Source organism: Orbicella faveolata, unplaced genomic scaffold, assembly GCF_042242905.1.
Source record: "Orbicella faveolata isolate gen_17 unplaced genomic scaffold, um_ofav_v1 contig_13, whole genome shotgun sequence".
Taxonomy (NCBI): Eukaryota; Metazoa; Cnidaria; class Anthozoa; order Scleractinia; family Merulinidae; genus Orbicella; species Orbicella faveolata.
The window spans coordinates 5070944-5083797 of NW_028301540.1; the positions used below are offsets into that span (position 1 = coordinate 5070944).

Here is a 12854-nt window from a genome sequence, read left to right on the forward strand (position 1 = left end):
TGGCGCTGACCAAAAGGAGTATGATCTTCGGGGATGAGAATGTGACTTGCTAGGATAGTGTGTTAAAAGTGATAATCCCTGCCATTAAGCCTAAGACAGTTTCAGGAAAAAAGAAAAGCGTATCTCTTGTTACATAAAGACACAAGGTGCAACTGTATTGAGACACTATCCAATTTTCCCTCTCAATATCTTGCTTTTGAAGGTTTTCCATTTTCATTTGTTTACTTGTTTTGTTTTTTTTCCTGGAAATGGTGTGGTCTGCAGACATATCAATCTTTTAAAGGAAGGAAAAGTTCTCACTTTCCCAAACAATCTCTCAGTCACATACGGTGGCCTTTTTTATTGCAGTTGAAGGAAGCCACAGCACAAAACAAACTTGCACATAAATCATGGATACTTTAAATATAAGAGGCACCCGGTATTTCAGACATAAAGTGACTGAGGTAACAATGCTGATGTTTTTCTCCAAATACTGCTACTGTTGTCAGTATCACTATAATTATAGACATTTGCCCAGCTTTGAGGATATCTGTTGTAATAGAAATACATCAACCCTTACTTACTATTTATGGCTTTCTTAAGTTTTGGCTCATCCTCAGCATCCTGCTGTATGTAAAGATTAAAATATCAATAAATTACTTTGTAAAGATCAATAACAATCCAAGCTCCAAGTTTCATCAGAAGATGGCCATAATGATTTATCACACGATTAACGATCTAATCATAACAATTACAATTTCCTCAAATGTGATTGGTGCATAAACTGCTGTATTTTGCTCTAATTAATCTTCAAAGTTGTAATCGAAGAGTGTAATCGGACTGTTGGCAGTAATCGGACACCTGTAATCGGGCAGTTACATGAACCAATCATTTTAAGTCCTCTCCACTAAATCCACCAATCACAGCATTGATTACAATCACTATAGTAATCAATTCAAGAGACTGACTTTGTAAAACTCTGGAGGTTTAGTCTCTGGTGACTGTTTTGAAAGAAACTTAACTGCTATTTTGCAAGCTATTCTTCACAAGGCATATTTTTAATTATGATATTTAAAAATGACTATTAAAAGCGCTTATTCAAATGAAACTTTTACTTTTGTTGGAAATTGTAATGGTTATGATTAATTGGTAACAGGACAATGTGTCGTCCAATTCAGTCTGTAATCACACTCGTGATTAACAAATCGGACTCCCGCTTCGTGGTCGTCCGATTTTGTTAATCACTCATTTGATTACAGACCGAATTGGACTCCACTCAGTCCTATTACCATTATTAACTAGGCATTATTTTTTGTTAACAACACCTCTTCCTTGACCCCTTGTACTTCATCTTCCTCGTCATCATCATCATCATCCTCCAGACTCCAGGCCTTCTTCTTCTTTTGCTGGTCCTCGCTTACAGTTTCTTCACTCTTTTGTTTCTCTTCCTGTTCTTTTTTACGTTGGGCTCTCCATGCCTCTATTCTAATATGTTACAAACAATCGAAATTTCACAGTTGTGCAAAAAATGGAGTAAAAAATGTGGATTGACATCAGTCGACAGGATTTATAAATTTCCCTTGATGATGAGAGTCATGTTCCAAATAACTAAAATAAATAAAAAAACATATACAATAACCAACAAACAGGCAGTGCTCAAGGAGACCTCCAAAAAACCACCAAGCTTGTAGTGGAGGCCACCTCAGTTGCTAAATATATATGTGGTTTAAATATTAAATTTTAAGTTTTGTGTGTGTGGCATGGATAAGAATTTTGGATTTGTAACAAAGAAATTTATCATTTCATACTAAATATATTTAATAAATAAACTAAAAATACCATAATGTGTATACCTATATTGAGAAAATAAAGATTTTGTTGTTGTATCATACCTTTCTCTTCTCTTCTGCATCTCTTCTTCCAATCGTTTTTGTTCCGCATCCTACAACAAAATACTACTTATCAGCATTTTCTAAACTAGCCAGCTTTGTTTTGCACAGCAGGTTTTGTAACATGCAAAATCAGAAAAAAGTGTAATATCAATCAGCTACACAAACACAGGTCCATTAATTAAAGTGGCTGGAAACAAGTGAACATACCCCCTAAAATTGCAACATGCTGCATTTTTCACACCTGTTGCTAGCCTAAATGACAACAAACATTGGCCAAAATAAAACACCTGCTCTTCAGGATTAGTAGACTTTATGATTCGATAAATGAACCACAATAATGACAGCCGTCAATCCTTACAATATACCTTGTCATCCTCATTAGGCTTTACATCGACACTTGAACTTGTCACATCTTTCTTTGACTGAAAAAGGAAAATGAACAGTGAGGGTGAAGAAAACATTGACCAAAATCCTGAATTTTGGACATGCAAAAAAAATCTTATGTACAGCAAAAATATTAACCTCTTACTAACCAAATGCGAGGCCGTACTGGGGAATATAGGCACAAAGTCTGGATGGTATGGACTGAAAGCAGCTAGGTCCATACAATAACGACCAAGGACCAATATTCCCCAGTATGGCTTGAGCAAGCTAGGTTAGTAAGTAGTTTATTATATGGCATTAAATTATGAATTTTTCTGCTTTTTGAAAAATCCTGACCAACAAAGAAACAATCAGAACACTCGAAATAACCTTAAGACTACCTTGCCATTATATACAGACAAAGATTTCTCTAAAGAGCTCACGCAGCACAAAATGACTTGGCACAACAAGTACATTCTATGCATTTCATCAGTGAGATGATGTTTCTTGGCCCTGATTTAATTATTTGGCATTTTTTAAAGTTAAATGAATTTTACTTTATGTTGTATGTTAAATAACATGGACAGCCGATTGGCAATGTTTGAAGAACTGCTCCATGGTTTCTTATGCATCAATCTGTAGTCCTGAACATTTGCTGGTGAATAGAGAGACACAAGTTGGGCTAGTGAGAGTAATAAACTCAGCACCTCCTTGGATTTCTTGCTTTCCTTGGTCCGATCTGAGCTGTCACCTTCATCTCGCTTTCTCTTGTCTCGGCTTACACAACATATAAAAAAACAACAATGTAAAACCACTAAGAATATAAGTCCTGGACTGTCATTAAATTTTGAGTGACCTGCTGCATAGTTGATCTCCACACACTTGTAACAAACTTGTTACTTTGTGGGGGAATTGTATCAACAAAAGACAATTTCAACCGTAACATTAAGGACCCATCAAACATACTCAGCCGTAACAAGTGTTACCGGTTACCGCCCTCAGTGACAGCCCTGAAGACCAAGAACAATTATAGTTATCCAAACAAAATAACGATAGTCTGTCTTTATCATAACGAACAATGGTCTTAAGGTTACTGCTTGTGATTTTGGTTGGAGTCATTGTACATGTCATATTCTTGGACAATAACTCAGCTTCACTGTCAAATTAGCATTCTTGAAAACCTCTCGCAAACCAGAAGAATGCTATCACTTCAAAAGGTATTAGTTACATTTATTTACAACTACCCTATATAAAAACTGAAATATTTTCCCTGGTATTTGAAGTATTTTCTGGTAAATACAGGTTGCTGCCTTATAGAAGCTCAGTCAGGGTTTTTTGGGTTATTCTGGCCATGTACAAAAGTACCTTTTCAGTGAGGGAAACCTGAAAATAATAGTTAACTACTTAAGATAGAAAAACACTAAAGAGGTAATAATAAACCAAAAAGGAACAAGGTTGGTTGAGGATGGAGAAGATTAACATGAATTACAAAAGACGAATTTGAAAAATTTAGGCAAAACTTTTCAACCGCAGTGATGTAGCTCCTTTAACCTGGATTGTATACTGGTTTAATCTGGTAGTGTTTCTCTTTCACTAACCTGCTTTTGGATTTCTTTTGCTCCTTATCTGGACTTTTACTTTTTGATCGTGAACCAGGAGAACTTGATCGATTGCGGCTTTTTGATCGTCTTTTTCTATCTTTGTCACGATCTTTGTCTCTTTCCTTACTGCGAGGTCTCTCTTTCTTTGTCTTCTTTTCATTGCTTCTGCTACGAGATCGATGCTTTCGCTGAGTGTCTTTATCCTTCTTTTTTTGACCAGGGCTACGACTCCGACTCTTACTTGACGATACACTATGAGATGAACTACTCTCTGATCTCTTTCGCTTTTTTTCTCGTTCTCGATCTCGTTCTCGCTCTCGTTCTCGTTCTCTTGGTTTGCGAGTTGTTTTATCTCTCGTCTTTTCCTGGCTCTTGCTCCGAGATCTCTTTCGCTCTTTATATCTTTCACGACTTCTAGAGCGCCGGGTCCTGTCTCGACTTCCTGATCTGGACCGAGATCTCTTCTTACGTGACCTTTTTAAAGAAATCATAAACTTTATTTAATCTAATAAACATTCATGAATATTGTTTAACCTTATATACAGAAATTTTATATTAGTTCATGCAATATTAAAAAATACCTTTATTTGTTATCTAATCACTCTGTAGTGAAATGAAAATAAAATAATTTCTAACTTAGTACAAGTAAGAAAACACCAGCTGTATAAGAAGAGGGATCTCGTTTATTGATCAGACATAAATGCCCCTAACATAGTTTGTTAGAACAAACATAACAACAAACATCAACAGCCCTAGGATAGTTATTAATATAACAAATGTACTAAACCAAACACGGAAATTTTACTAAAACAATGTTTCCAGAATGAAGGGATCAAAAACAGAGATGCCATAGAGTGGTGACTCTCCTTAAATATTCAGTTCTTAGCATTATAATGTAACCTACGTACCAACGAATCTACATTCCGACACACAACTACATATCTTATGATAACAACATGAAAAATTATACTCATTGACTAATATAAATGTAAGTTTTCTTGGGTGCTATGAGATTTTGTTAGAATTTTTTTTTAGCAGGACCCTGGACATAGTCCCATTAACAGTTTAACCAAGTAGCACGTATGTTTCACTCACTTCGTGTCTCTACCCATCGTCACAAAGTGTCTGACCAAGTATGGTTCTCCTTTTCTGAGTTTCCCTGCAAAAAAAAAGGTTTCAGCCATGACAAATTTGATTTTGCTCAAATAATAAAGGTCGGAACAAATGAGGAGACAAGTCCTGGGGACAAGTCTCTGTACCTTGTCCCATGAACATTTCACACAAAGAGTTTGAGGTACAAGTCACAAGAAATTGTCCCTTCAGTTCAAACAAGTTTGAGTTTGTGGGACAAGTCACAGGGACCAAATTTTAGTCCCATTCAGAATGTTAACACCTCGTTTATCCTGATAATATTAGTATACTGCTAGGCAGACTGTCACCTAACAAATAGCCTCCAGAATAGGCAAATTAGCGGATCAAAGTGATACATGAGCGTTGCGCTTTCCCGCTGATCCGCCTGTTCTGTAGGCTACCTAAAACAAACTGATAGTGATTTACATACCAAGCTAAACAAAGATGAAATATTTTTCAGTCATACAGTACCACCAGACTGAGTATAAAACTTTTCTCATGAGATTCACCAGTTTGGAGTCTGAATCATGCTGTCTAAATACTTCCCAACATGGTCTGATGATCTCACCCCACAGAAAATCTTTCCAGGGCTCAAAAAAAGTGTTGTCCAGTCATCTGGGACAAATAGACTCTCCAGCCAGGCAAGTTATTTTCCATTCTCACTTGTCCAATGGGCAAGGGCCCAGGCAAGACGTCTGCCAACTAAATCAATAAGAGCAAACTAAGACTTGCCCCAGGACAAGGAAAATTTGAGAGCTGCTTGTCCGGAGGTCAAGCTGGAATTCAAGGTTTGTTCAAGCCCTGAATTTCATGTCATTTTTACATCATCCACTTATGTTATAACTACAGTTGAACCCCTATTAAACGGCCAACCCTTTTAGGCGGCCAACAATCAAAGTTCCAAGGATAGCTTTTCTATTGTTTCTAACCCTATTAAGCAGCCAACCCCTTTTAAGCGGCCACAGTCTATTTCCTTGAGGGGACCGTTTAATAGGGGTCCAACTTACAACCAACTTCTTGACAAGTGATATATGTGTATGCTGTTATCAGACAAATGACTAACTATCAGATACCAGCTGGTAAAAGATAATGAGAAATAGACTCAGAATGTTGAAAATAACATTTCTGGGAACCATGACGTGGGATATTTTTCCTCGAGGGTATGCCACAGGTCCCCCAAGGAAGCTCACATCTCTGGTGTTAGGGAAATCAGTACATATGACCCTCAAGCCAAACCTATGGGGCGCCGTACTGGACAATATTACGAACATTTCTTAAACATGCTCAACGCCTACTTAGCGTGACATACTCTATATTCTGTATGGTCATTGTCATATAACCATGCCAAAATCTAAATAAAGATGCTCAACTTACTTTATATTCTGTATGGTCATTGTCATATAACCATGCCAAATTCTAAATAAATATGCTTAACTTACTTTACATTCTTTCTGGTCTTTGTCATATAACCATGCCCAAATACACTTATATTGAGCATTCTAAACTTCCATGCGTATGCAGTATGGTATGATGCACCGCGCGCTTGTTATGACAAATACGTCACCAGATCTCCCTCGGCCCCTACAAGACTGCCATGTTGGATGCTTTTATCACGTGCTTTCAGTAATGGAGGAAAGAAGTGAAGATTTCCGAGAAGCGTTATCAAATATCGCTCGTCAGGCAAGATCATTACTGCAAAATTTCAATGATAGTAATGTGCAACCTATTGAACAACGAATGTTGGATCAAAGGCCTCGTGAATCGGGAATACTGTCGACGAGAACGCCATCATCAAGTCAGACTGTGAATGTAAACAACACGAGCATCAGAAATGTGGAAAGCACAGCGGTGGCCGCACAGTTAAGGAACTTATTTCCGACTGTTGGTAAAAGATCATTTGGTGGCAAGTCGTCCAATAGCAAATGTGTTAAAGGTAAGAAGCCTCCAGCCAAAAAAGCAAAGAAAGATGTAGTACATAAAGATGTTGTTCTTCTTCCTTCTCCTGACACGAAGTCAGTGCCTACCCACCAGACGCGATGTCGGTTAGAAAACAATGGATTTGTTGTTCATGCATTTCCAGTGGACAGGTCTCTGCAGGAAGAAGACCTTCGAGCTCAAATTAGAGAGTTGTTCCCACCTCTTGCAGAAACAGACTTTGAATTTGTAAAGTCCTGTTACGGTCAAATAATTACACCAAAGTTAGCCACTGGTGTACATTTTTCAGCTTCACGTGTTCTTGGCCTTGCTGGACAAGGGAGCATATACATTCGACCAGAATGTGATATCTCTGCTAGTCTCAATAGTGACACTGATAGCCCTCCCCAGAGTCCTGATCATGATCCACGAGGTGGAAATCCAAGCCCAAGTTCACCCCTTCCTGAACAAGTGGAAATTGCTGATGATGGTGAATGTAGTGGTTTGTCAAATGTTTCATACCTATCAACTACTGCCTTATCCAGCAGTGCAATAAATCGAGGGGGGCTAGATCAGTTAAAAGATATGTTCCCTGGAAAAAGCACCAGCATACTGCAGAATGCCCTAACCTGCCATGGGAGTGTCAGCCGGGCTGCTCTTTTCCTCTCCTCCCAAAATCTCCCTTTTGAGAGTGACTTTGGTGAGGATGATGATGATAGCCTTTTGGAGCCTGTTTTCTCTCCAGCAAATGAAAAAGCAGATTCCCTGGATACAGTGTTAAAGGAACTTCAGAAAGGTTTGAGTACCCAGAAAGAAAAGCTCAAAGTTGACGAAGAAGATTTATTCAATGATGCTATGGCATACTATAAAGATCCCAGCTTTGATCCTACAAAGCGTCTAAGAGTCCTTTACACAGGACAGCCAGCTGTGGACACGGGTGGAGTAACCAGACACTTCTTTAGCCAGCTTCTTCAAGTTATATCTCAGATGTTCTTTCAGGGCACCAATTACAAAAGTCCCATTTATAATGCTGACATTGTAGCTTCTGGTATGATGAAGTACATTGGAACAATCATTGTACACAGCATTTTACAAGGAGGTCCTGATTTCCCTATGTTTAGTCCTTCAGTTTATCGCTACCTAGCAACGGGGGATGTTGATACAGCAATGGATTCACTGAACTATGGAGACTGCTCGGAGCCTGTGAAAAATTTTATTGACAAGGTATTGTACATGTATTTGTGCTTGCATACCAATAGTAATGTTTTGTCCCTTCCCTTTTTAAGTAGTTTGCTCTTTAAGTAAGTGCTAATATCTTTCAACAAGTGCTGATGACTAACAAAAGGGAAGTCAGCCTCCTTGTTTTATTCAGAGTTAGGGTGGACAGAGGGTGGAAAACATTTACAATATAATTTCTGGCCCAACTAGGTATGAGGAAACTGTAGACACACAAAGAAAGATACTGGCATCACTGTGCACTGTGTATTGAATGAATGTAAACTTGAACAGATTTATATCCTTAACAAAGGGAGGATTGACCAGGAGTTTTCTTGTTAACAGATTGCTCAGGCTGAAGATGTCGCCACACTGGACCAAGAAGAAGTGGCTAGTTTTTTGTCAGAGTGTGGCATGTCGGTAGTTTTATCTGTAAGTCTTCAAAGGATAATAATATTAGAAACTGATTTCTTTCAAATTTTTGATTGAAGGCAAGTTCCTTTTTCCATTTTACAATAATAGTTTATTGAGTGTCCCCAGCTACCACAGCAGGTCTTTATACCCAACACTAGAACAAATGATTTTTTTTTTTTCAGAATGACAACAAAATGAGGGTCATCCAAGGGATAATAATTCATGATGTCATAAGCCGACCCAAGATTGTTCTAGATCAGCTTGGAGAAGGACTGGCTGTACTTGGCTTTCGTGCTAAAATGGCAGAGTACCCTGACATGTTTGAGAAGCTGTTTGTGCCCAGCAGTGATAGTAGGTTGAGTGCAGCACAATTGGTTGATGTACTACAGTTTCCATCTGAGATGAGTGAAGATGACAGAACTGTTGCAAATTACCTTAAACAGTACTTACGTAAGGCTGATATTCAAATGTTGGAAAATTTTGTCTTTTTTGTCACTGGTTCCTCTGGTTTGCCCAACTTTGGACTAAGTAGAATCAATGTAAAATTTGACAATGTTCCTTCTATTTTTGCATCAACATGTTTGCTTTCATTAACTCTTCCAAATCACTTTGAAAGTGAAGAAAGTTTCAGTTTATTGCTGAATGCTGTCATTAGTTCTGCAAAGAAATCCTTTAACTGTGTGTAATTCATATCCACCGGTTTATTCAGTCGTGACATTGTAGTTAGCATGTAAATGTTAGAGTTCAGTTCCTCACTTTTTAGAGGAATATTTTCCCACTTAAAAATTCAATGGCATTTGTTGTTGTCACATTGATTTTTTAAGAAGTATTTCAGCCACATGTTAATGTTGACATTTATTGTTGTGCCCATTGAAATTTCTACATGTAGAACCCTAGTCCTTCAAGGTTTAATTAATAATTAAGATTTAACGTGATGTGTGAATTGCAGAAGTTCATGTACATGTATGACCATTTTTTAACTTTCATACTGTACTTTCACTGGCATTGACTATTAAAAGAGAATATTCAGGGAACATGCACTCATGAAACCACAGTGTTAAGTCATTTTCACCAGTAGTTTTGAGTTGTTTTGAAGCTAGCTATCCTTAAATTTGGATTGATCAGGAAATGATGCTGTAGCTGTTCACAATGTTTGTTCGTGAGCAGGGAGCACCAGCATCCCCATGTAATTTACTTACTTGTAGTGTTGCATGACAAACAACTTTTTTGTGTAACAGTGGAAAAAAATGACAAAGTGACAATAAATGTTGTGTTTTATTTGCCATTTTATGCTTCCTCAATTTGTAACAAGAGTCACTTAAGTCTCCACATAACCAAGGTACCCGTAGTTTTTTGCCAAGGGTAATAATATAATTTGTAAAAGATGCTATTGAGTGAATTTAAACATGAATAACTCAGTTGGAGTCCCTCAATACAGCAACACATGGACCTGACTGTCCTGCTTGTTTGTCTTTATAGGATCTTAGCTGTCTAATGATTACCTAGTGACCTGTTTTGGTGCTGCTGATGCCAAAAACAACAACATTAACTAACTGTGATGTTAAAAGACAAATTTAAGCGGTAACCTCAAACACAATGGAAATACCAGTAAATTAAAAAAAAACAATTTGAAAGAAAACCTTAGTTGTCAATACTGTGTGGCATTTGCAAATTGTTTCTTTACTGAACTCATGCTACATCTGCTGCTGTGAGAGAAAAGAGAAAAGAATTCCTGGGTCTTGTGAAATGAGTGGAAGACACTGATCCAGTTATTCCCAGTTATGGCAAGATTGTATACAAATAAATTTCTAAACTTGAAATTAACTTAGCAAACCCAGACTGAACCTCCATATGTCGTTTTTTTCCACTACTGAGCAAGCATTTTTTGGTACTGACATTACTTTTCCCAGTCCTCTAAAAGGACCTGTTACTTTTCCTCAAGTTACTCCCCATACAATAGTTATGTTCTAATTATTCCTGATGCATAGCATGAACAACCCCAACAAGCTCAACATATTTGAGGATTCTTTCGTCCTTTCTCAGGTTTGTGGGTATTAGGGAATGAAGGTGGTGTAGTTGACTTCCACTCAGAGGTATGTTACTACTTGGAACAACTACCTCTTGGTCCTCTTCTGTAACAGAACTGTCATCTTCATCTACTCCGTACCAAACTAATTCTTCCTCTGTTAAAATAACATCTAAAGGCGAGTTCCTGTCTGTTGCAGTTCTCAGAATGCCCTCGGTCCAAAGCTGGAGAGGAGATGAACCACCTTCTGTGCTAAGACCATGGTAATTCCATTGTCTGGTAAATTCTTCCAGAGATTTGTTAATTTCCTGCAAATACACAAGATGAAGTGATAACAAATGAACTTCATTAACAGGGTCTAATAGGCCAGAAGTCTCCATCATGTTGAACTCGTCGATATAACTTTTGAGGACACCACTGGTTACATCCCTATGAAGCCGTTCAACTCTTTGATTGTGCACAGAACTTCCGGTTATCATGCTTCCTCTGTTGACTCCCCGGCACTCCAACATCATTCGGGCCACGCCCATGTTTTCAAGACCATGGTCACTTCTAACTCTTGAAGGTATGCCATAAGATTGACAGGCATTCTGAAACAGTTCAAGTACGGTATCTGATTTGTTATTGTCTGCACAGTACACATATGGTATCAACCTGGAATATCCATCAATAGCCGTGTGTACCACAAATCGCCAGCGTATCATCTTGTGATTTCCGTCGATGTGCTAGAGCGCATTTGGACATTGTACATTGTACTTTCGTCTACATATGGTTCCTCTCCACCGAAGTGCTGTTCCAACTGGATCCAGCTCGCGCATCATTTCTCTGACTTTCCATCGTTGCACTCGTATTCCCCTGCTATGTAATGCACCTAACATTCGGGTTTGACCAATTCCAGGAGTGACCGTCATTATTTCTTGCATGATTTCCCTTAGTGCGCCATTTCCAGCAGACGACCAGTTCATCTCTTCCTCGCCATCGATTTGAAACTCTTGCCGCCTTCTTGTTAGGGTTTTTGTGGAGATTCCGAGAAGTTCCGCTATTCTGACCCAAGGAAAGTGCAACTCGCGGAGAAACTGTATTTGCCTTTTGGAAACCTCCAGTTGCGGTTGACTTCTCATACCTGTGTACTCCCTCTTGCATTGGTGGGCTGGCACATTTACTGTGTCTTCACTTAAATAATCTGCCATATTCTCAAAATAGACTCGCAGTCTTGTCAAGTGTGTGGACAGCTCATCCATGTTGCTATGAAAATTTGCCATTTCTAAATCATGATCCGAACTGATGAGTTCGGAAGCGCTCTCTTTCAAAATAAAAACAGTTTCCCCAGCCTCTGAAAGCCTCTCGTGTAACATTTCTATTCTGTCGATGTCCCCAGCAGATGAAAATATATAAATGCATTGTTCTGCCTCGGCAAGTAGTGCTTTTGTCCGTTCAAAAAATGATATGAGTCGATTCTCTGACCCAGCAATGCCACCTAGAGCCGCCATTTTGGTTCCGTCACTGGCCGCGAGAGACCTGGTTACAAAATCAGCATATAAAGCGCGTGGTGCATCATACCATACTGCATACGCATGGAAGTTTAGAATGCTCAATATAAGTGTATATGGGCATGATTATATGACAAAGACCTGAAAGAATGTAAAGTAAGTTAAGCATATTTATTTAGAATTTCGCATGGTTATATGACAATGACCATACAGAATATGAAGTAAGTTAAGCATATTTATTTAGAATTTGGCATGGTTATATGACAATGACCATACAGAATATAAAGTAAGTTGAGCATCTTTATTTAGATTTTGGCATGGTTATATGATAATGACCATACAGAATATAAAGTATGTCACGCTAAGTAGGAGTTAAGCATGTTTAAGAAATGTTCGTAATATTGTCCAGTACGGCGCCCCATACAAACCGACTGAAGAACTATGCATCTTTGTGACACTTGCACATGAGAACCACTACTGCATTACCTCAAGGGGGAACAACTCTCTCAGATCAACAGAAGCACGTGCGATAACGATATTTGAAGTAAGCTGACTGTAATACTTTTAATTTGGGAATATTCAGTTTCTTTGACGTGTCTAGCCTATTCTGTCGAACAGTTAGAGCTTCGAGAGTCCATTAGGACAGAGAAGACTGCGTTTGTTCTCATTGTAAACTGACTCAACACTCAAAACATAATTTCAATCGTGAAGCAGCAGATCAAGACCTTCAACGTGACAGCAGAGATCGTGTACATTTCAATCAATGGTTGCTGAAGGTAGTTTAAACAATTCATATCATAATCTTACAGCTGTAAACAAAAGAAAACAC

The 12854-nt window shown here is 38.3% G+C and overlaps 2 protein-coding genes across 8 annotated transcripts in view; one reads left to right on the forward strand and one right to left on the reverse strand.

Moving 5' to 3' along the window:
- LOC110039882 (putative ATP-dependent RNA helicase DDX46) overlaps positions 1–12854 on the reverse strand; it is a 31922-nt gene that overhangs the window by 18702 nt on the left and 366 nt on the right. For 2 of the 6 annotated variants that reach the window (XM_089284203.1, XM_089284202.1), the window contains exons 2-8: positions 4931–4994; positions 3833–4309; positions 2942–3011; positions 2237–2293; positions 1872–1921; positions 1305–1464; positions 564–603 (exon numbers count right to left, since the gene is read on the reverse strand). In XM_089284203.1, the coding sequence (XP_089140329.1) occupies positions 564–603; positions 1305–1464; positions 1872–1921; positions 2237–2293; positions 2942–3011; positions 3833–4309; positions 4931–4947 (871 nt within the window). In that variant the 5' untranslated portion in view covers positions 4948–4994. The other 4 variants (XM_089284201.1, XM_089284198.1, XM_089284199.1 and 1 more) reach the window with 3 other exon arrangements.
- On the forward strand, positions 6204–9794 carry LOC110062010 (uncharacterized). Of its 2 annotated transcripts, XM_089284204.1 has the most exons (3): positions 6204–8104; positions 8441–8527; positions 8692–9794. In XM_089284204.1, the coding sequence occupies exons 1-3, from the start codon at positions 6476–6478 to the stop codon at positions 9193–9195; spliced, it is 2220 nt and encodes a 739-aa protein (XP_089140330.1). In that variant the 5' UTR covers positions 6204–6475; the 3' UTR covers positions 9196–9794. The 2 variants fall into 2 exon arrangements, with proteins under 2 accessions (XP_089140330.1, XP_089140331.1); XM_089284205.1 differs by lacking the exon at positions 8441–8527.